This window comes from Pinus tabuliformis, chromosome J (genome assembly GCF_031772625.1).
Source record: "Pinus tabuliformis cultivar Carrire ecotype Pingquan chromosome J, CPIR1, whole genome shotgun sequence".
Lineage (NCBI taxonomy): Eukaryota > Viridiplantae > Streptophyta > Pinopsida > Pinales > Pinaceae > Pinus > Pinus tabuliformis.
Window position 1 is genome coordinate 695,344,557 of NC_142295.1, and position 22,415 is coordinate 695,366,971.

The 22,415-nt window shown below is 42.5% G+C and overlaps 1 protein-coding gene across 9 annotated transcripts in view; it reads left to right on the top strand.

Moving 5' to 3' along the window:
* Positions 1 to 22,415, top strand: part of RNEE/G (RNAse E/G-like protein) — a 424,083-nt gene that overhangs the window by 393,917 nt on the left and 7,751 nt on the right. For all 9 annotated transcript variants that reach the window (XM_089378340.1, XM_089378342.1, XM_089378337.1 and 6 more), the window contains one exon: positions 1,599 to 1,718. In XM_089378340.1, coding sequence (XP_089234466.1) covers positions 1,599 to 1,718 — 120 coding nt within the window. The remainder of the gene's footprint in view (positions 1 to 1,598; positions 1,719 to 22,415) is intronic.

A 22,415-nucleotide genomic window follows, 5' to 3' on the forward strand; every position in this document is an offset into this window, starting at 1 on the left:
GTGAAAATATGAAACAGGAAAACGGGACCATGCTACCAAAATTGCGTTTTCCCAAGTAGTGCCCATCCTGAAGCTATAAGACAATAGGGGAGATCCTACGGGACTAGGATGAGGATTAACCCCCCATTTAAGGTGAGGGAACAAGACTATAGTCAAAACCCTTCCTTCTTGCAAGTCACCCAATAATCCATACCCAATGCGCCCAAGGAAAAAACAAAGCATAAGCAATTGATTGTACAATGAAAAACATACCTTTAGGATTGGATGGCCCACCTTCAAACATATGCCCTCGACAAATGGGCGAGGGTACATGACTGGCTCAGGGAGTGGAGATCAACTAGCACAATATATCAGCTACATTGGTGGCTGTCAGGGGCTATATACTCCCAAGATGTGAGGGCTATGGGCTGTTGAACTTATCTTGGGTGATGACCCAAAGAATAGTGCATTTTCATTGGATCATAAAATACACCGTGATGGATTGGACTCCATCCAATCATGGTCAATCATCTGCTAATATACTAAGCCCCCAAATATCATAACTCTATGGCACAGTTGGTTTGGTAATTGTGTCAAAAAGATGTGTCTTAGATGGAGTTTCTAGAAAGTTTACAAGGAAACACTTATGCTCAAGTACGGAAAAAGATGTGTACCCCTTGCAGAGTCAGGGTTGCGAAGCAGGTCTCAAGTTAAGTCTAGGATAATCATGAATTACTACAATTAATTATATGTTGTAGTGATCTCACATTCCCCACCCTTTGAAGAAGTGAAAGTCTGACATTTAGTATTCTTAGAAGTGTTAATGGTCATAACCTTAGTTTTAGTGAGGTTCACCATAAACTCTCTATGGTCACAAAAATAGGCTAGGAAATGCAAATATAAGGATAGGAGATCTAATGTGTACTGAGGAATCTATTAAATGGGAAACTCCATAATTAGACGTTATCTCCTATTATCTAAGTTGGATTTCATGATCGGATAAAATTGAAAGCACGAATGATAGATCCATCAAGTAAATGCAAAACATGCAACAAAAAGATAAAACATAAAAATATAAATTTCTAATCTTTAAATTCTGTAAATGGATATAGTAGCAGTTCTCCTTCCAGCTTAAAGATATTTATTGCAGCCTTGCAAGCTTGGGTGCTATTTCTTTGGTTTGATCACGAGATGTGTTTCCAAACATTAGTAAGGATCTTTCTTATTCTTGATCTTGTAACAGAGATAACAGCTAACCAGAAGGAACGATAGAGAGAAATGAACAAACTGAGTCAATACTTAGGGAAGATTTGAGAGTGAAAATCACATTTGAATTTTTCTATGATTATGTTGATTTATAATATGTTATATTCCAAGCTTTCAAAATGATATATAGGTTGGATTACTCTCTCTTTTTATCTATCAGGAGGTGGTTGTTAATTTAGGTCTTATTTTATAGGAGCAGTCTTTCATGGGAATTCATTCTGGACACTTTTTGTAGTAATTGTCAACTGTTCTCATTTGAATTGTGACACTTACTAAAACTTTTTTTTTCCAGAGTTAGGATATGTTGGTCTATCAATTGTGTATAATTCTTGAATGCCTGGAAGACAATGCAGGTTCGACCAAGTGTAACATATATGATTAGTGAGCCATGTTCTTGTTGCCATGCCACTGGACGAGTTGAAGCTCTTCACACAACCTTTTCAAAGATTGAGCGTGCAATTCGTCGATTTCTTGTGAGTGATTCAACACATGTAAAGCTTTTGTTTTGAAATTATTTTGGGCATCATGTATTCCAATATCAAGTGTTGGAGAATCTTGTATTGGTAGGTAATACAGATTTCAAAGCAATTGTCTACCCAAGTCTATAGTTAACGACTGTTTACTCAAATTAGCTAGGATTAGTGTTAAAAGGCATTATATATAACCAAGAGTCTATAAAAACTGAAGCAACTTGGTTCACTACCAGTAGTTTGTTTGGATATTGTCATTTTTCCCAAAGATACTGCTTTAAACAAAGTTATGATTGTGGTGCCACTTGTTTTGAAGCTTGTAATTTTGCCAGCTTTTCTTATGTCTATGAGCTACTGATGCTTGTGGAGGTGTGTTACTCACTTGTTAGGTACAAGCCATGATAATTGTACTTAATGCATAGAATCAAAAGGTTTCTCCATTAGTTCTAGTTGTTCAAAGATGGCAACGTCCTTGAGTCATTTATATTTTCCAATAGAGATAAGTTTTCGGGCCTTGTAAATGCAAATATTTAGCACAGTCCATCATCTCAGTTAAGTATAGTAGACTGGAGCTGTTTTATTTATTAAGGATGACGAATCATTTATAAGCCATAAGATTTCTAGCATCCCAAAATGTGCTTTCAAACTATATGAATTTCAAGGTGATATTTGATTGAGACCAATTACCTTTTCCGTTCATGTATTGCCTTCATGGATATCCACTTGTTTCATTTTCTATTGGCTCAGAAGTTTTCACTTTCAAATCTGGATTAAAAGATGAAGATAAGCCTACAATATATATATCAGCATTTCATAGAAACTAATAGATATAAAAATCCATTCAAGAGTATTTGGAAGTATTTTTTTTTCTTGGTGTATTCTAAAATGTACATTCAAACAGATTTCCTTGTATGTATATAGGTATATAATTTCCATGAATGCTCTTATATTAATAATTTTATTTCTTGAATTGTCATGTCCCCATTTTTATTCTTCTTCATAGTACAGCCAGGGTGGATATCTAGGGCAAGAGATGGCCAGGTCAGTGGAGCAGGTTTATGTCATCAGGGGTCCCAATGGAGTTTTGAAGACTTTTTATGGGATTTTTATGGCATTTGCTTGGCATATTCCATCGTCAACACGGTTTTCCTTTCGTTCTGTTGCATTCTGACAACTTTCAAAAATCAACATTATTATTGGGCATAACTTAATTTATTATGCTCGAGGTGGCATTTCGGGGAGATTAATTGATGGAACACCTCAGTGTAATCGCTCATTGGAACCAGAACGAGGATATCTACATGATGAGATTTTTGGATGTGAGTTTCAGTGACCTGAGAAGACATGGTGGCCAATTTAGCCTTTTCCCGCATTAAAAAGAATATTTTAATTAAAATAAAAGAGGGAAAAGTGCTCCATGGTTAAAATAATAATAAAATAGAAAGCTCTAGAGGGGTCCATCAAATCTATAAAAGAGGAGGAGGCCATTGGAGGACAACTTGGTTTTGACATTGTTTCTTGTATGAGAGGTTGAGAACCTGGTTCTCTACTCCATTGGTAGTCCCAAGACGAAAACCCTCAGGTTATATAGAGAGATTGGGCAAGTACCCATCCACCCTTGGTGGATTCCTTCAGAATCCACAGCTGTAGTGATTGTTTTTCTGTTTCAGTTTGGAGACAGGAGGGTCATTCCTAGTGATTGTATTAGCATCGATCTATATATAATAAAAGCTGGATTTTGGTTGCTGCGTGTCTTATTGTTCCTTGTGTTGTGATTTTTAAAGAGATTTTATGCAATTTATAGATTTATGGTTTGGGTTTTACATGACAATCTTTTGGTAAATGCATGATAGTTTTATATGAAGTGCTTGTTCCAAAAATTTCTGATTTGGGACATTACAGTGGTATCAGAGCTTTGTTCTTCGCTCAGCGTGGGTTATCTTGAAAGGCCAAGTTCAAGGGCTTCAGGATTTCTTTCATTTTTCTGGAGTCATTATTATGTTGCAGAAGAAATTTCTTGCAAGGCGAAAATTGAGTTTCATATAAGAAGCTAAATTGTCAAATGATTAAAAGGGGCGCATCATTCAAAGGGACCCATTATTATTTTGCAAAGTTGCTTATCAAATTTTAGTTCTAAAGGGGCCGAAACCTTGAGTGTGCCGTCGTGCCGTCAAAGCCAATTTTAACGCTGAAAGGGGTCCATTATATGCTTTGAAGGTCTTTTGGTGAGGATATAGTTTCGGGTCGCATTTTGGTGCAATTTCAGGCACGTCATCGAATTGATTTCCGAACAGATCAGCGATGAGTAGATTTTATCCTCGTCCAAGCGATTAGTAGTTCGCATCTCGATTACTGTTGGAGTTTCTGGGTGCATTAAGTAAAATTCGCACTTGTTGTATGTAACTATTGACGCCCAGGTGCGTGTGATCAGTGCGATCAAGGATCGAGGAACTGGTAGGCTCCAATCTGTCTAAACGGGTGTACAAGTGGAGTCGCGTATTAGGGGCCGACTCTTTCGTTTTGTGAAAATCGTCCAAATTGTTGAAAGGGGCAAGTATTAATAAAGCCCAAATATTTATCAAAGGGGAGCCGATTATATACCTTTTAAAGAGTCGTGGGGGCCATGCAATATTATCTGTGAAAGGTCGTGATAAATTAAACATCGCAAGCCAAAGTTATTGGAGGAAACCGTATTTGTCGCCAAAGTTATTGGAGGAAACCGTATTTGTCGAGAGGTAGAGCCTCTGTCGGAAGTTTCATTCGCCACGACAGAGATGATTATTCCTTGGTTGAGCGTGTTAATTATTGGGACTTATAACTGGCCGAACTCAGTTGCTGGACGTAAAGCATGATCCTGTCCAAGCCTAGATTGTTGACTGAACAATGCATGGGGTTGGAATAGATAGTAGGTGGTTTGGGAGACACCGGGACCATCGGAAAGGTGTTGATCGGGTTGAAATATCCCGTCTGGTATCTCATTGCCGCGGAGTTTTAAACTGAGCAGGAGTTGGCCAAGTCCCTCGACAGCTGACAAAGCCAAGCGGCATCGAGATCAAGTTTCTCATCGCTAAACAGGAATCGAGTCGAGTCAAGGGGTGTTTGTTACTGGACCGAATGAGAGCTTGTATTAGTTGTGGTTAAACCTGAGTAGGCACCTGTAGGTACAAATATTAATGCAAAATGGGAGGTCTACCTGTGCATTGGAACATAGATATAGATCATTGAGCTCAAATGTCCGTGCGTAGAGCATATCTGACTGATCTAGTGTGATGGAGCAGTGAATGATTTAAGTGCACAAAGGTCACCATTTTGGAGCTGGGCGCCTGCTGACAAATGCATCTGGCCGGGAGTCATTTTGGGCTTTGAAGAGGTCGTAACTTTCTGTTAGACGTGACTGGACTATCTGTGGCACATTGAGCGTGTTGACTGGACAGGTTTTCGATTTGTGGGGACTGCCATCACTGCTGGACGCATTATCTACTCATGCTAAGCACTATTATGGTTGAAGGCACATTCGATTGCTACTTTAACAAGAGGTTCCATTTTACATTCTCTTGTATTTTTCTTGATATGATGAGGAGAATGCTATGTCTGGTTGAGTGGCTATGTTAATTTTCTGACCTTGGAATTAAGCGTATGCTCATAGTAGGTTGTTACCATAAGGCTTATATTGCTAGTCCTTGGTTGATGAGTCAACTGACCATGTCGTTTGTATGTCTAAGCAAGAGCTATTTGGGGTGAATCTTGTGTTTATACCACTAGTATCGTAATTGGCATACATAATGTGTTGAGTATTTGTTGTTTTAAGTCAGAATGTTGGGTTAGAGCCTTGTTATGTATGGCTACTAAGATCACGTATTGACTGTTGATTGATAGGGAAGGTGTAGTATATCTTGTGTGCCTATTTTTTGGCTTCTAGGTGTAAGTCAAGGTGTGGGTAATAGGTTTAATCACATTTTTGTTATGTTGTCAAAAACAACTTGATATACTTGTCATTATTTAGTAAAACATGGATCAAACCTTCCTAAACTCCCTTAATAACCAACAACATCAAACAACAAACCCTTCTCAAAGGGTGTCTATACCATTTTTCAGAGAGAACAACCAAAGGATGTGCAGAAAGGGCAGGAAATAGGACATAAAATCCTTGCACTTGGGACAGATTTAAAATGCATGAGGATTGCACGGAAAGTCCTCTTCAAACTTGATGAACTTGATGCCCTCCTTTCCAAAGTAAGTCAGTTAGAAGGGAAGAGACTAATTTGGGCTTTGAATCTAGCTCTGCTTGCTCTCATACAACAAAAGTTCTTGGAGGAACATTATGAAGGGTTAGACTTCCAGTGTCATCTTGTCTCAGTAAAATCATGAGACTAACCGCCCCTACAGCTCCTTACAATGATGATATTATGAGGAAAGTTTTCAAGATGATAGTGGATACTTTTTAGGACTTAGACAATAGTGTGGGTCCTACATTTGGGAAGTAGCTTGAGATTTTAGAAGTTATGGTTGTGACTAGGACTTATGAAGTCATGTTTGATCTAGAGTGTCATGGTTTGATCTTGCAGATGTTTTGATTCTTCTTTAGCATTAGGAAACATTATCCTAACAGAGTCATAGCACACATGCAGTCCATCTTATCCTCATTTATGAGAGGTCGTGATGCCATCTGTCAGGAGTTGCAGTCTCGATTGTTGTCTGTTTGGCGGAGAGAGCAGTTGATCTCACCTGCTGCTTATGATCTAGCTGAGAGGTTGGTGGAGCAGAACATTGCGCTGTTCAGGAGACAGTTGACTAGGGAGGAGCAGCTCAGTTTTGGGGGCACATGCAGCAAGAGAGGAAGAAGGGACTTTGCTTCATCTGCAAAGGACCTTGGGGACTTTACCACTCATGCTTGAGTGACACCGAGGAGATGACATCGGTAGAGCAGGGGTATATGCTTTATGTCTATCAGGATGAGGGCTCTTTGTTGGGCAAATCCATGGGTTCATACAATGATACCTTAGAGGAGCACGAGCAGTCATGTGGAGTTGATGACAGTAGCCCAGATATGCATCCATGTGTGGTAGAGGAGTATGAGGAGCAAAAGATTGTTCCTATGAGGGAAAGAGATCAGGGAGTAGATGAGTGACTAATGATTCATCATAGAGAGCATGAGTCATGTAGAGTCAATGACATCGGGCCAGATTCATATGATCAGCAGTCTGTGGGTAGTGTGTCACCAGTGATGAGTCAGCATGAGCAGCATATGATGGAGCATGAGTCAGCTGAGAAGGATGAGGTGCATAGTATGCATGATGAGCCTTTTTGGCAGAGCCAGTTAGAGGTTTGTATGGAACTCGTGATGATGGAGGATGAACAACCACCCTTGGGGTCAACCATTGATGAGGAGCAGATAGATGTGCAGACAACTAGCCATGTAACAATATTCGTTGACACTTGTCCTCAGGATATATTGGAGTATGACAGGACAGTTTGGCAGGAGATTGGTAGACTAGAAGAGCACGAAGTTTCTTATCAAGCGAGGGAGATGGCAGTGCATCTATCTTTGGGACTACCCATTGATGAGGTGCAAACAAATATAGTGGCAGCCAGTTGAGCTGCAACATTTTCAGGCAGTGGCCCTCTCTAGGGGTACATAAACGGGGCTTGCAGCACAGTTTACCCACTTTTTCCCATTGGAGGTAGAGAGGTAGGATTTCTTGGATATGTTTTGATTGTCCAGGTAGAGCATCCGGAGTTAAGCATGGACTAGTTCCAGCATAGCAGACATATCCCTTGCACACGTGTCCACGCATTGGATTGGTGGGAGATCATGAGCTAGTATCCTTTTGATGGAGTATCATTTTTACTCAAGAGTATTGTATTGCAGGAGCCCTAAGAAGTGAGGGATATCACATGCTTCAGTTGGCAACAGGATGTAGGCTGGACACTCATCAGTATTTTAGCACGACATCAACATGATGATATTGACCTTGGTCTATGCCAAGGGTTGGATTGGAGAGAGGTGAGGAGTTGGTACATGGTGGATGGAGCAACATTCACCTCCGGTTTCTTCTCATTGAAGAGACCTGCAGGCGTTTTCTTCCTCAATGCTTTGTGGGGAGTTCTATTTTGGATATACATCGTTGTGTTACAAGCCTCTACCCATAAGAATCTAGGCAAGTCCTGGTCACACAACATAGCCTTTTCCACCCCAACAATAGTTCTATTCTTTCGCTCTGCTACTCCATTTTGCTCTGGATTATATGGAGTTGTCCATTCTCTTTTGATGCCCTCCTTTCCGTAGAAATTTGTGAAGTCTTTGACCATATACTCTCCACCATTATTTGAATGCAATACCTTTATCTTTTTCCCTATCATGTTCTCTACGAGAGCCTTAAACTCTTTGAATCAATCAAAGACCTCATCGTTGGTCTTTAGGAAATAGATCCAGGTTTTTCTAGAGTGATCATCAATAAAGGTGTCGAAGTATTCGCCACCACTAAGAGCTCTTGTGGACATTGGGCTACAAATATCTGAGTGTATCAATCCCAATAAGCCTTCCACTCTGTTGTTACTTTTGGAAAAAGCTGCTTTAGCATACAGTCTCTCTGAGCGTCCTCAGTGCTCCATGGTGTAAGTGTCCCATTCGCTTGTGCCACAGTTCATTCAGTTCCTTTTCTCCATTATGATTGTTGCTTATTAGCGCCATTGGAGACTCGAGCTGCAATCTATTCAATCTGTTGCTTCGAATTCCAATTTGTCTCTTCTTCTTCCAGCTTGGATGTTTAATGAATACTTTCCTTCCAATGAAGTATACATCGTATCCCTTGTCCTGTTACTAGGACACTGAAATCAGATTCATTCCTAACCCAGGGACATGCAGAACATTAGTGGCTCGGATGTTGGTTCCTGCTTCCATCTCAAATGATATGGTGCCCCTCCCTACTAGAGTACACTTCATTCTATTTCCCACAGTAATCTGCAAGTCCATTTTCTCTTCTTGATAGCTCAAGAAATATTCTTGTACTCCAATCATATGGGCTTAAGCCCCGCTATCAATATACCAAACATCTGCTGATGCTGAACTTGACAAGCATGTGAATTCTTCTTCCAATTTGGAAGATAATTCAAAGGCATCTTGATTTTCCATCTTTGAGCTATTTTTCCCTATCGATTTCTGATGCTTCTCTGGCCCGACAATTGCTGTAGAAAAACTATGTCTTCACCTAAATACTGCTTTGTGTTGAAGCTTTTGTGTTGCTCCCTCTGTCACTGGCAAACTTCGATTTAGAAATCTTCCTCTCTGTTAACTCTCTCAAAGAGAGATTTTCCTATGGAAATTTTTCCCTCCTAGACTGGACTGTGCAATTCCTCTAGAGATTCGATTTTCTGCCCGTGCATCAATTTCGAATTCCCTTCTCTTCTGGTCTGCACTCCTGCTTAACTTAGCTCTGATACCATGTGAACATTTCTAAATAGCAATCCAGCTGTAGTGACCGATATTATTTCTTCTACTTACTGATTCAGAAATAAGTTATTCACAGTGTTTCTATAGAAAATATCGAAATAAATTCTATTGTAGCCTTCACAATTGAAAGACTGTAGAAAGTAAATGCAAGGAAAAATACTAGCACAAGTATAATTACAATGACACAGTTATTTTTGGATAACTATCCTCGGAAAAGCCCAATGTGGGAAAATTGGTGCAGCAGATGAGGGTTTCTTTATTGATATTCAGCAAAAATCTCATGTACAAGATACAACTAGAAAAATAGAAGAGGAATTTCCGTGAGAAATTTTACAGACAATATTGTCATGCTTTTCAACGAAATTCTGACTTTGTTGAGGACTTATTGCCCCCTCTGCGTCTCACTGCGTCAACTTCTGCATAGGGACTGCGCAGTCCCAGCGTCACAGCCTATGTCCTATCCCTCCTTTGCGCAACATCTGTTTTTTTGCTCCTACAATCCCGACTGATGTTGATGCCCTCTCTCCTTCTCACCTGCAACTCTCCCTCTGATTCGATTTCCTTTTGCCAAACTTCGACCAATGAGAAAATCGATCTTACTTGGGTAATTGAGTATCTGCCTGGTGTGTATTCCAAATGCCAATAAGTCCTTATACTCATCCAGTTGAGTAATCAACGACCTAGATTAGATTCTAATGAATGGCTCAGATCATATTGACTTGATCCTCGTCTTCTTCTAGAAGTTTCACCCTCAGTTTAATAATAATTAATACCCTTTAATTATTTTAATTTCCTAAGTTTAGACTTAGGCACCCATTAAAAATAATTAATTATTTTAATAAAACTGTCTCTTGGAGGAATTTCCCAAAACGATTTCTGGGTATTGTGGAATACATGTGTCCTAGCCTCCCTACAAATTTTTAGGATTGGAGCACATTCGATGCTACCATAAATCAACAGTGACTCTTGATTTTTCCTTAGCACTTCAGAATCAAGTCTATGTCTAAAACAAAATTAGAGACACACTAAAATACCACAATGCCAAGCACTTTTCACAGTGGAAATCTTCAACAATGAAATCAATTTAGTGCATAGATATATGAGCCCAACGCTTGATTATTTTATTACTTCATTAATAAAAGAATCATGGGGCTCCCATACTTCATTAATAAAAACATCATGGGGCTCCCGTACCAGGGATCATGGCCCCCAACCTCTGATACAACTAGTATACATAGTATACAACTAGGGCTTGCAGTCTGCAACATTAGATTTGCAATCTGCCCACAAAGAAATAGACAAGAACAAACACTTAGCTTACTTGCTGAAGTAGACCATCTAGATCAACCCTTTCTACACTTTGTTTCCCTTGACACCTGGCAGGTCCTTTGCCTCCTTCGATCAACTACTCATAGGAATTATGCTACTCCAAAATCCTTGCATGCTTCAGCTCCACAAATATTCCTTCTGTTAATGACTATGCTGCTCCAAGGGTCGTTGATCATAGGCTCCAAAAGTCTGCCCTCTAATAGTAGATTTGCTTCATCAAATCATTGTACATAGGGCACAAAACAAGGTCTGCACACAACTTGAATTCAACCTAGAATTCACTGTTGAACGCAACCCTAACAACTTTGATTTCTCATAGTGTTTGACTGCCCCCAAAACATTGTATATCAGTCCTTCTCTCACTCTATCCTATCCCTCATTCAAGGACAAACTTCCATGGACAAGACTCTGCAATCATCTACACAAGACTCCACCAAACATCGCCCTTGTTGACCTCTGCTTAAGCCTAGAAAACTCAGCGTTGTTCCAACCTTTCCTGTAGCCTTTTGGACCTCAAATCTCCACCCACGGTCACCCAAAACAACCTTAGCCCTCTTGATACTTATTTTCTTAGAGCTTGGGGAAACATGACCTTCCTTTCTTTTAAACCTTACGCCCCCTCGTACACAGTGTTAAGCCTTCGACCCTCTCCAACATAACAGACAATCTCGACCTTATTTTCCAGTAGATGTGAGGCTCCACGTGTAGGCTTATTAACACAAATATTTTCCAACAGGGTCAGCTTAGGAGAGAAGCATTCAATCTTCTTCTTCTAGGGGAAAAACAAACCTCCAATTCCTCTGCACTTCAAATCTGTGGCTATTCTCTTGGCAAACGTCTTCACAAGATGAGATTGCAATTTCCATACCTCCTGCAACTGCCAGAAAAGCCCTACAACACTTTGGTCTAACCCTCCTTATCATTGTTCTGCATGAGGTTCATCTTAGGAAGCCCTAAAATACTTCTACCTACCCTGATCAAGATTTTCTCACCCTATGGAAGCCTTGGCCTTATTACAAAGTAGCCCTGGGCATTGGTTGGCCTAGTCCTTTAGGCCTGCAGCTACTTCCCTATGTGAAATTTTTATGAATGCACCAACTAGAATTTATTCTTCTAACTTGTTAGCATCTTATTTGTTTATGGAAAATAAGGAATAAATCAATAATGCGCTCTTCACAATAAAAATACGCTATGGAAGTAAAATAAGGAATTGAGAAATAGATGCACACAATAAAAATGACACCAATATTTTTGGACTAAACGTCTTTGGAAAAACCCCGAAGGGAAAACTGGTGCAACAAATGAGGGTTTATTTTATTATCTTTTGAATTAGGAAATTATTACAACTGGATGACCAACTTGCTATCCTTTGGCACAACTAGCAAAATAATCTAGAGATCAAAGATCTCCTCTACTAATAAACTCGGCCTCCTTTGGCCTTTTGAACCCCACACTGGCTACTTGCACTACAACTTGTAACTCACATTGTTGGTTCTGGAACCACTTGCACTCCCTGGAAATTGGCTCAAAATGAGTTGTCCTACCATCCTCTGTCACTGGAAATCACTCGCACCTTCTTCCAGAAATTGATCCGACCTCTTGTTATTCATCTGAGGTTCTTCTGCCAACTCACACTAGGGTTTCCGGAAATTCGCACTGCTTGTATGACCTCTGTGAAAATTCGAGAAGCCCAGTATCACTATTGCAACAAACTGATATTACACCTCAAAACACCTCTCAAACGCTGCTTTCCCCTATACTATTTGATCCCTTGCTTTGCGGATGGTCCTTGGCCCTGATGGCTGCTCAATCAAGCCCCACGAATTTGTTGTTGGAGGCCACTACGCAGTCTCTCTGCCCATAAATGTATACTGCTGCGTGTACTGGCTGGTTGGCTGCAAAACACTGATAAAATACCCTCAGTCCTTCATCTTCTTTGCTCCTGAAAACTCCCAACAAGTTAGTGGCCCCTTGGCTAAATCAACCTTTGCGTATTTTTGGCTGCCTAGAAAACACGTAATCCCTTCCTCTGTGTGGCTGGTTGAGCTGTGAATCGTTGTTGAAAACTCCTGCAATCTTTGTGGAATTGCCTCCCTAGGGCGAGCACAGATAGTCCCCCGAAGTAGAGGTTGAATCTTCCCTGCGGAAGACTCGTGGCTAAATAGCCAGTAGACTCGCTAAGAAGTAGAGCGTACAGAGTGAGTTTGTTTGTCAAATATTCAGAATGTTGGAAAATGAGAGCTCCATCCTCTTTTATCACCTTGGGCCCCCTTAGCCTCTTGTGGGCCCCTCCTTCCACTAGCTCGAATTCCCTCCAATGTCCTCCTTGGCCAAATTCGAATTATGCATGTGGTGGCCCCCACATTCCACTAGCTGCCAAAAATAATTCGAATTGCCTATAGTTCCTAAGTTTTTGTGTGTGGGGTCCTCCTCCTAAACCAAAATTGCTGCCAAAATTGTGTTGCTGCATCCCGTGACTAATTCATTTGAGAAGGGACATGAATGATGACAATCCTCCCCTCCCAAATGTCGCTTGCCCTCAAGCAACGTCAAGGCCGAGTGCTCTAGTATGTGCTCACCCTCCCAAGTGGCATCCTCATCCGGTAAGTTCTTCTAGCATATTAAGAACTCCCTGATGGTTCTGTTCCTCAGTTTTCTCTCCCTTCTCTCCAATATGGCCTCTGGTTCCAGCACCAAATGGCCCTCATCATCCAATGGGGGTAGATCAGTTGTTGCAGTCACTTGTTGTCCCAGCACCTTCTTCAGGCATGAGACATGAAACACGTTGTGGATCCTGCTCCCCGGAGGCAGCGCTAGCTCATAGGCCACCTCCCCAACCCGCTTGGTCACCTAGTAGGGCCCATAGAAGCGTGGTTGTAGCTTCTCGGCCCCCTTCTGTTTCAGCGTGGACTGTTTGTAAGGTTGCAATCGAAGGTACACTAGGTCCCCCTCCTCAAAGTGCCTCTCTATCCTGTGCTGATCTGCATACAGTTTTTGTTGATTCTAGGTTGTTGCTAGATTATCCTTGAGAGCTTTGATGATATCTGGGCTCTCTTGGACCCAATCTTTGGCTTTTGGGGCCCAACTGTCTCCGAAAATAATATCAGCGAAAGATAGACTATCATAACCATCAAGGGAACAAAAAGGAGTCATACGAATAGACATGTGGTGTGTGGTGTTGTAGCAGAACTCGCCTAAGTGCAACCACCGAATCCACGTCCTCTGCAAACCCGTCACATAGTTCCTCAGGTACCCCTCCAACCACTAGTTGACCCTCTTTGTCTAGCTGTCCGTCTGAGGATGGTAACTGGTGCTAGGAGTAAGCTCCATCCCAACCAACCTGAAGAGCTCCTGCCAAAAACCACCCATAAATTTGTTGTCTTTGTCGCTAACAATGTTTTTGGGGAGTCCATGTAGTCGGAAAACCTCTGGGAAGAACAGCTCAACAACCTGGGCAGACGTGAATCTAGTGGGGATGGCAAAGAAATGGGAAAATTTGGTTAGCTTGTCGACCACCACATATATGCAATCTTTCCCCTGTACTGTGGGGATCCGAGTGATGAAATCCATCAAGATAATTTCCCATTTCCCCTCTGGAATGGGAAGTGGTTGTAATAGCCCTGCAGGGTGAGTTAGCTCCCCCTTGTTCTGCTGACAGACCTCACACTCCCTTACGTGTTGCAACACATCCTCCTTGAGGCCTTTCCATGTGAATCTCTCCCAAACAGCCATGTATGTCTTCCAAAACCCTTGGTGTCCAGACAATGGTGAATCGTGAGCTGCTTGGAGTACCCTCTCCCTCAACTACGAGTTGGGTACTAAGTAAATGCATCCCTTGTAATAGATAACCTCATCCATCACACGGTAATGCTCATTTGCATGTGTCCCCTCTAGCACCTCACAGGCCTTCCTGTCCTTGGAGTACTCAACCAACAACTGAGCCTTCCAATCCTAGCAGATGCTCATAAGAGATAACCCAGCCGGTCTCCTGGATAGAGCATCGGCCACCACGTTGTGCTTGCCTTGCACATACTCAATATCAAAGTAGTAGGCCCGCACCTTGCTGACCCATCTCTGTTGCCTGTCATTGAGACCCTGCTGCCCCATGAAATGTCGAAGACTATTGTGATCAGTCTTCACTCGAAATCGGTTGCCCACCAAGTACTGGCGGAACTTGGTCAATGCATGCATGATGGCTAGCATCTCCTCGTCATATATGGAATATGACAGCTCGTGCAATAGGAGCTTCCGACTCTCGAAAGCTATGGGGTGCCCCTTCTGTGACAAAACGGCCCCAATTCCCACGCTTGATGCATCACACTACACCGTGAAGGGCTGGGAAAAATCTAGGAGTGCCAAAATAGGTCAACTCCTCATCACCTCCTTGAGGCGATCGAAAGCGGCTTGTGCTCCCTCAATCCATGCGAAGGCCCCTTTCTTGGTCAAGTCGGTCAAGGGTGCTGCCAACTGCGAGAACCCTTTGAAAAACTTCCTGTAGTAAGTGCAAATGCCCAAGAAGCCTCTTAGCGTAGTCACGTATCAGGGAAATGGCCAATCCCGGATGGCCTTGATCTTCTCCTCATGAACCTTGACCCTGTCTGCTCCAGTTATATTTCCAAGATAAAGCATCTCTGTCAACCCAAACTTGCATTTGGAGAGCTTGGCATAGAACTGCTGCTCCTCCAGAATGCGCAGTACCTCCTCCAAGTGTTGGAGGTGTTCCTCCCATGTCCGGCTATAGATCAGAATGTCATCAAAAAACACTAGCACGAACCTCCTCAACTGCCCCCTAAAGATGTGGTTCATGCAAGACTGAAATGTGGTGGGAGCGTTGGTCAGCCCAAATGGCATGACCAGAAACTCGAAGTGCCCATAGTGGCACCAGAATGCTGTCTTCGGGATGTCCTGATCCTGAACTCTGATTTGGTGGTACCCCGAACACAGATCGATCTTAGAGAAGTACTTGGCTCCTCTAAGCTCATCCATCAACTCATCAATGTGGGGAATGGGGTACTGGTTCTTGAGGGTCTTCTTGTTAAGGGCTCTGTAGTCTATGCACATCCTAAGGGTCCCATCCTTCTTCTTCACCAGCACTACGGAAGAAGCAAAAGGACTAGAACTAGGCCTGATGTGACCCAAAGCAAGCAACTCCTGAATAGCTTTCTCTATCTCGTCCTTATAGGCTTTGGGGTGCCTGTAAGGAGTAGTGATGACTGCCTGTATACCCAGCTCTAGCTCAATGGTGTGCTCAAACCCTCTATCTGGTGGCTACCCTGGTGGAATGTCCTTGAACACCACTGCATACCTGTCCAGAAGAGCTTGTATGTTTGCTGGTGGTGACTATGCCTGACCCCCAGCCTCTGAGATCCTCAACTCGACTGCCCATGCGATGTCCCCATGTTGAAGATCTACCTCCATCCTGTGGGCCAAAACTGTCTGAGGCGGATAAGACTACATGCCTCTCAAAACCACCAGTTTGTCGTTTGGCCCCATGAACTCCATCTCAGGTTTCCTCCAATCAGTCGTAACTCTCCCAAGGGAATACAACCACTCGACACCTAGCACCACATTGGTGTCTGGCATATCGACCACAAAGAAATGGTCCGTCATCGAGTAGTTTCCCATAACTATTGTCAAGGAGGGTACGTATCTGGTACACTGGATGGTACAGTCACCTGGCACTAGGACGGAGAATCCTCAAACTCCACCGTGGTGAGGCCCCTCCTCTAAACCAGCTGTGCATCTATGAAGTTGTGGGTAGCCTCACTGTCCACCAGTATCGACACTCTCTATCCCTGCACCATACCTCTGATCCAGAGTGTCAAAAACTTGGGAATCTCGCATGGAGAAGCAAGGACTCCCCCTAATGAGGCAAGAGATGCTCCTCTTTGTGGAGGTGGTGGTGGTGGCGGCCCTCTATCCCCCGAACTCTCTCCATTTGTCCCACCGCAATCTTGCTCCACCTCATCCTCCTAGTCACTGTCAGAAAAGACCTCAATGTAATGTGCTCTACCCGCTGGGCACCTATGGCCTAGTGCCCAGGGCTCTCTGCATGTGAAGCAAATCTTCCTCCTCTGGAGGTCCTTCCGTGTCTCCTCATTTAGCTGCCCCCTCCCCTGTGTGGTCCTCGATGGCTGGGGTCTAGTCTCATGCCCTTTCTATGGGAAAGGGGTCTGTGCAGGAAATGGCGCTCCAGTCTTAGGGATGGCCCCCTGCAAATCGCTGGCGCACACCACCGCCTCCTGCAGTGTAGAGGGTCTGCGTGACTTTACCAATCCACGCAAAGGCTCAAGCAAACCCTCAATGAATGTGTTACCCTCCTAGCCTCAGACAGATCCGGGACCATCACTGACACGCAGAAAATAAGAAAAATACTGCTCTGTGTTGCATGTCTGGCGTAGTTGTGTCAGCTTCAGGGTTGCGGGGAAGCGCCCCCTTCTCGCTCCCACTCCTAATTCGCGCTCCGAGCGAGAGTGGCTCCAGAGCGCCTCGGAAGCGCGCTCCCTGAAAAAACGCTCACTGCCTTTTCGGGAGTGTTTTCGGGAGCGTTTATCCTTTTTTGCAATTTTTTTTGCATTAATGTTCCAAATGCAATTTTTTTTCAAAGAAACAAATAATTTTTGAGTGGGGCAGCGTAATGATGAAGCCTATGGCCGTAGTATTGATATGTATTTCATGGTAATGTTAAATTGATATGTGATTCATGGTAATCTTCATTTTCATCCTTTTACTTAAATTTGTAACATTACCATGAAATGACTCAGGATGTTTGAGAGTGGTTACGACCTCGCTGGATTTCATATGGAGAAAGTAGAATTTTAGATTTCATTCAAAATCCAGCAGACTTATCAGTTTTTCAGGATTTGAGGATTGGGGGATTGCAATGTTTCCATTGAATTTAGTCATGTATTAGGGTATGGAACTCATATTTAATCAAGAGCACCAATCCCTCTATGTACCTTGATGTTAGTGACATTGGTTGTCGAACTCCTCTATCATGACCCTCCCAAAAATGTACACATCACTCAAACAAAATCTTGACTTGACATGCTATGCTTTTTATATCTTATATTAATGCTTAGAGGGTGATATTAATGACAAAGATCCCTATACAGATACAAAGGTAATGACAAAGTTACCTATGGCTATTAATGCTTAGAGGGTGATATTAATGACAAAGATCCCTATACAGATACAAAGGTAATGACAAAGATACCTATGGCTATTAATGCTTAGAGGGTGATATTAATGACAAAGATCCTGATTTTCCAACAAGACTAAAAAATTAGACATTTCTCATGGTGGCAAGAGGCCCAAGCATAAGCAATAGATAATAGATTTACTTGTCTTTTCTAGTTTCTAGTAGTTTTTATAACTATTGTCTCTTTCATAATTATTATGATATTTTTTTAAACAATATATGACAATTTAAGTTTGAAGTTGGCAATTATAACTCATTAGTAATGAATTATGAATATGATGCTTCATGAAAGTTGAAAGTTGTTTCACTTCATTTCATTTTATAACATTTCATTTCATGTTAGATATTATTTGTTGTAATGGTTATACTTAACTTACAAGTACAACTTTGGTGATCAATCATGATAAATGTTATATATTGAATTTTGAAAGCTTGAAACTTTAAGATTGATGAATCATGAGACTCAATATGTTGTATGTTACTACTTTACTAACTTGTGGACGTGGTTGATGAAGATTATAACTTCTAGAATCTAGATGATTGTTGTTATATGGTTCAATCTATGTTTTTTCTAATGTTTTTTTTATATCTAATTCATCATTCTACATGTTTTTGTTGACATATATGTATCACAATATAAAAAATATAAAAAACGCTCTGGGATTCACTCTCAAACCAAGAGCTTCTGAAAATGTCGCTTCTGCACCCGTTTTCGCTCACGCTCCCAAGTAACGCTGGTCAACTCCCTGAAGGATGCCTCCGAGTCCCTCTGATCAAACCGCTCCACCACCCTCCTGGTGATGTCCTCAAATGAAACTATCTGGGCATGCCCCAAGGTGGTTAGGCCGTGAAGCCACCATTCATGGGCTTCCCCCTCCAAGTGCAACGCTGCCATCTTAATGGCCTCCTGTTCTGTCATCTGGTTGAGCTGAAAGTATGTGTCCATCTTTTCAACCCAAGCCCTGGCTGTGCACTTGGCAGTGCCATCAAATGTAGGGAAGTACATCCTCCCTATGGTTCTCTACAACTCATAGTTTTGCGTCCCCTGTCCTTTGTACCCCTTGTTCCTCTCACTCTGCTTGAGCTTGCAGTAATCTCTGAAGGAGAGGGCTTCTTTGAAATCTTCATCCATCGCCTGCCACTCTCTGAAGTAATCCCCCATCTGGGGAGTGTCTTCCTCCCTTGCTGGTTCGATCTGTGCTATTGGCACGAAGGAGGGTAGTGTGGCCCTAGTGGGCACACTCATTGAAGGGCGTTGCACTGCTAGTGAGGGATGATCGAAGGGTTGAGAAGCCCCGGAAGTCTCTCCACACAAAAACCCTCTAGGTGTGGCTCTGTCTCGGCTCTGTGATTTGATCTCCTCCAGCATGTCTTTCTGCCCCTTGGCCAAGTCACTTAGAGCCCTCAAGAGGCTATTGAAAGCCATCTCCTCCCTGCTCTTAGGCTCTGTCATTTCCTCCTCTTCGGCCACTGTTTTCGCTCTTTCCTCCGTTTCTGGTGTGATTTCCATCTCCCTTTCTCTGCTCATGTACCTCTGCCTCCAGTAAGTGATGTTCTTTCGGTCTTCTCCTCTCATAAGAACCCAACCCCATAGCTGAGCCAAGAATTAGACTTTGATACCACTGTAATGTTCCTAAATCGGAATTTAAGTGATAATCCAATTAAACAAATAGTGCAATAATGGAAAATTAGAAACATTTAGCAATCAAACATGAGACATTGTAATATTGGAACTGCTGAGCCATATATTATGAAATATGAGAGCATGAGTACAATATATAAATGGAGTAGTGCACCTGGGCTTGTCTCAAGGACAAGATGGACCAAACTTAGGTGGTAGAATAGCTAGAAATTTGGTTGCTCTACTATGCTCTGCATTGTCCTAGTAAACCGCTGATCTGCTGACTTTGGCCAACTGGAAAGTGCCCAAAAACCGCCCAGAAAATTCTGCCCTTTCAACTTTTAGACTCCTTGGTCAAAACCCAGAAAAACCCAGAAGGGAATTTCTCTGATTTTGACTTTGGATTGTCGGCCTCTTGGGGGCTGCTCTCCGGCTACTGCTGCCAAATTCGATTTGCAAGAAACAGCGTGCAAATCCACTTGGAAACGCCCCTCAAATGCTCCTTTCCCTTGTACTATCTGATCCCTTGCTTCCTGGATGGTCCTTGGCCCTGATGGTTGCTCAATCAAACCCCACGAATTTGTTGTTAGAGGCTAGTGCGTAGTCTCTCTACCCAGAAATGTATACCGCTGCGTGTACTGGCTGGCTGGCTACAAAACACTGATAAAATACCCTCAATCCTCGATCTTCTTTGCTCTCGAAAACTCCCAGCAAATTAGTGGCCCTTGGCTGGCTAAATGAACCTCTGCGTATTTTTGTCTGCCCAAAAGACACGTAGCCCCCTTCCTCTGCGTAGCTGGCTAAGCTGTGAATCGCTGCTGGAAATTCCTGCAATCTCTTTGGAATGACCTCCCTAGGGCAGGCACAGATATTCTATCGAAGTAGAGGTTGAATCTTCCCTTCAGAAGACTCGTGGCTAAACAACCAGTAGACTCACTAAGCAGCAGAACGTACAAGAGTGTGCTTGTTTGTCAAATATTCAGAATGCTGGAAAATGAGAGCTCCATCTTCTTTTGTCACCTTGGGACCCCTTAGCCTCTTGTGGGCCCTGTAGGAATTTACAGGGTAAGTTCCTCAGAAAGAATACCAAAAGGACACCGCTCACAACCAGATTGCAGATCAATACACCAGTATTTTTGACGTGGTTAAAACCCTCAAAGTGCAAGGAGGGAAACAGTCCACGGGCTATCCCAACGTGGGTACTACAGGCAATTTATTAATCAAAGAATGAAAATTTACATAAGCTTCTCTCATGCACGGATTACCCGAACAATGACCCTCCATGCGCTTTAAATAGAACTCATGGACCAATCGGGTGTCAAGCCATGGATCAAGTGTCGGTAATACCGAGGTGAGAGTGAACCGTCGGATCACTACATATCGTGACCGTCGGATTGTAAGTTACAAAATGTACAACGGTAAAGAAACACACTTTACCTAACTCTAACCTAACTCTATACTAGACCAAGTTGAACTTAACTATATCCTGTGTGTCGGAATATCCTAACATCCCCCCTTAAGAACAACTTGGGATAGGATTGAAGGATTTACAAATATGGCACAATAGGAGAAGGAAGGAGGCACTAGAGCCTATTCCCCCTTAGTGACAACTTACTGAACTCCAAGCATATATCGAAGTTTAGTGAACTTCGCCTCTGTGAGAGCCTTTGTGAAGATGTCTGCAACCTGATCATCTGTTGGACAATATTGCACTTCAAGAACATGGTCATGAATGAGCTTTCTGATGAAGTGCATGTGTAGTTCAATGTGTTTGCTGCGCTGATGCTGAACTGGATCTTTGCATAGCTAAATGGCACTTTGATTATCACACCAAAGTGTGGTTGGATGCTGCTGCTCAAAGCCAAACTCTGATAGGATCTGACGAAGCCACAAGGCTTCCTTACTAGCTTCCACGACACCACGATACTCTGCTTCTGCTGACGAAAGAGAAATGGCAGCCTGTTTCTTACAATCCCATGTAATAGGCCCTGAACCAAGAGTGAATACATAACCGGCAGTAGACTTCCGATCATCAGGGTCACCAGCCCAATCAGAATCAGTGAAACCAACTAACAGAGGAGCTGCTTTGGCACTGTAATGAATCCCAAACTGTACTGTACCTCGAACATAACGAAGTATTCTTTTAGTTGCTTTCCAATGACTTTCACGGGGGTTTTGCATAAAACGAGCAACAAGGCCAACAGCAAAGGAAAGATCAGGACAAGTATGGGTTAAATACAAGAGTTTTCCGACAAGTTGACGGTATAAGGTAGCATCAACTTCAGGAGAAGTACAAGAGACTGAAAGTTTGACTCCAGACTGAAAGGGAGAAGGGGCTGGCTTACAGTCTTCCATGTGAAAATGACGAAGAATATCACAAGCATACTTGGACTGGGAAAGGAAAATACCCTCCTGGGATTGCAAGACTTGAAGACCGAGAAAATAGTGTAAGTGTCCTAAGTCTGTCATTTCAAATTTCTTTTTAAGGCTGGACTTCACATGATTTATAAGGTTGGGATCACTACCAGTAAGAATGAGATCATCAACATAAAGAACAAGGATGATAAGAGAGTTGCCCACTTTCTTGGTGTAGACAGTATTGTCAGAATGACACCTAGAAAAGCCAGATTCTAAAAGAAAGCTATCCATTTTGGCATACCAAGCCCGAGGAGCTTGCTTGAGGCCATAAAGGGATTTCTTAAGTCGACAAACAAGGCTGGAGTCTGTTTGTATGAAGCCAATGGGTTGTTCCATATAGATTTCTTCCTGCAAGTCCCCATGCAAGAAGGCAGATTTAACATCCATCTAATGGACTTCCCATTTTAAAGAGGCAGCAAGGGAAAGAACAAGGCGGATAGAGTTCATTTTGGCAACAGGGGAGAAGGTTTCAGTGTAGTCAATGCCTTCAACCTGTGAAAAGCCCTTAGCAACGAGACGAGCTTTATGTTTATCAACTTTCCCATCTGGTCCATACTTGGTTCTGTAAACCCATTTACATCTAACAAGTTTGCGTCCCTTTGGTAGAGGAACAAGATCCCATGTATCATTTGTCATCAATGAATGATATTCTTCATTCATAGCTGCTTCCCAATGTGGATG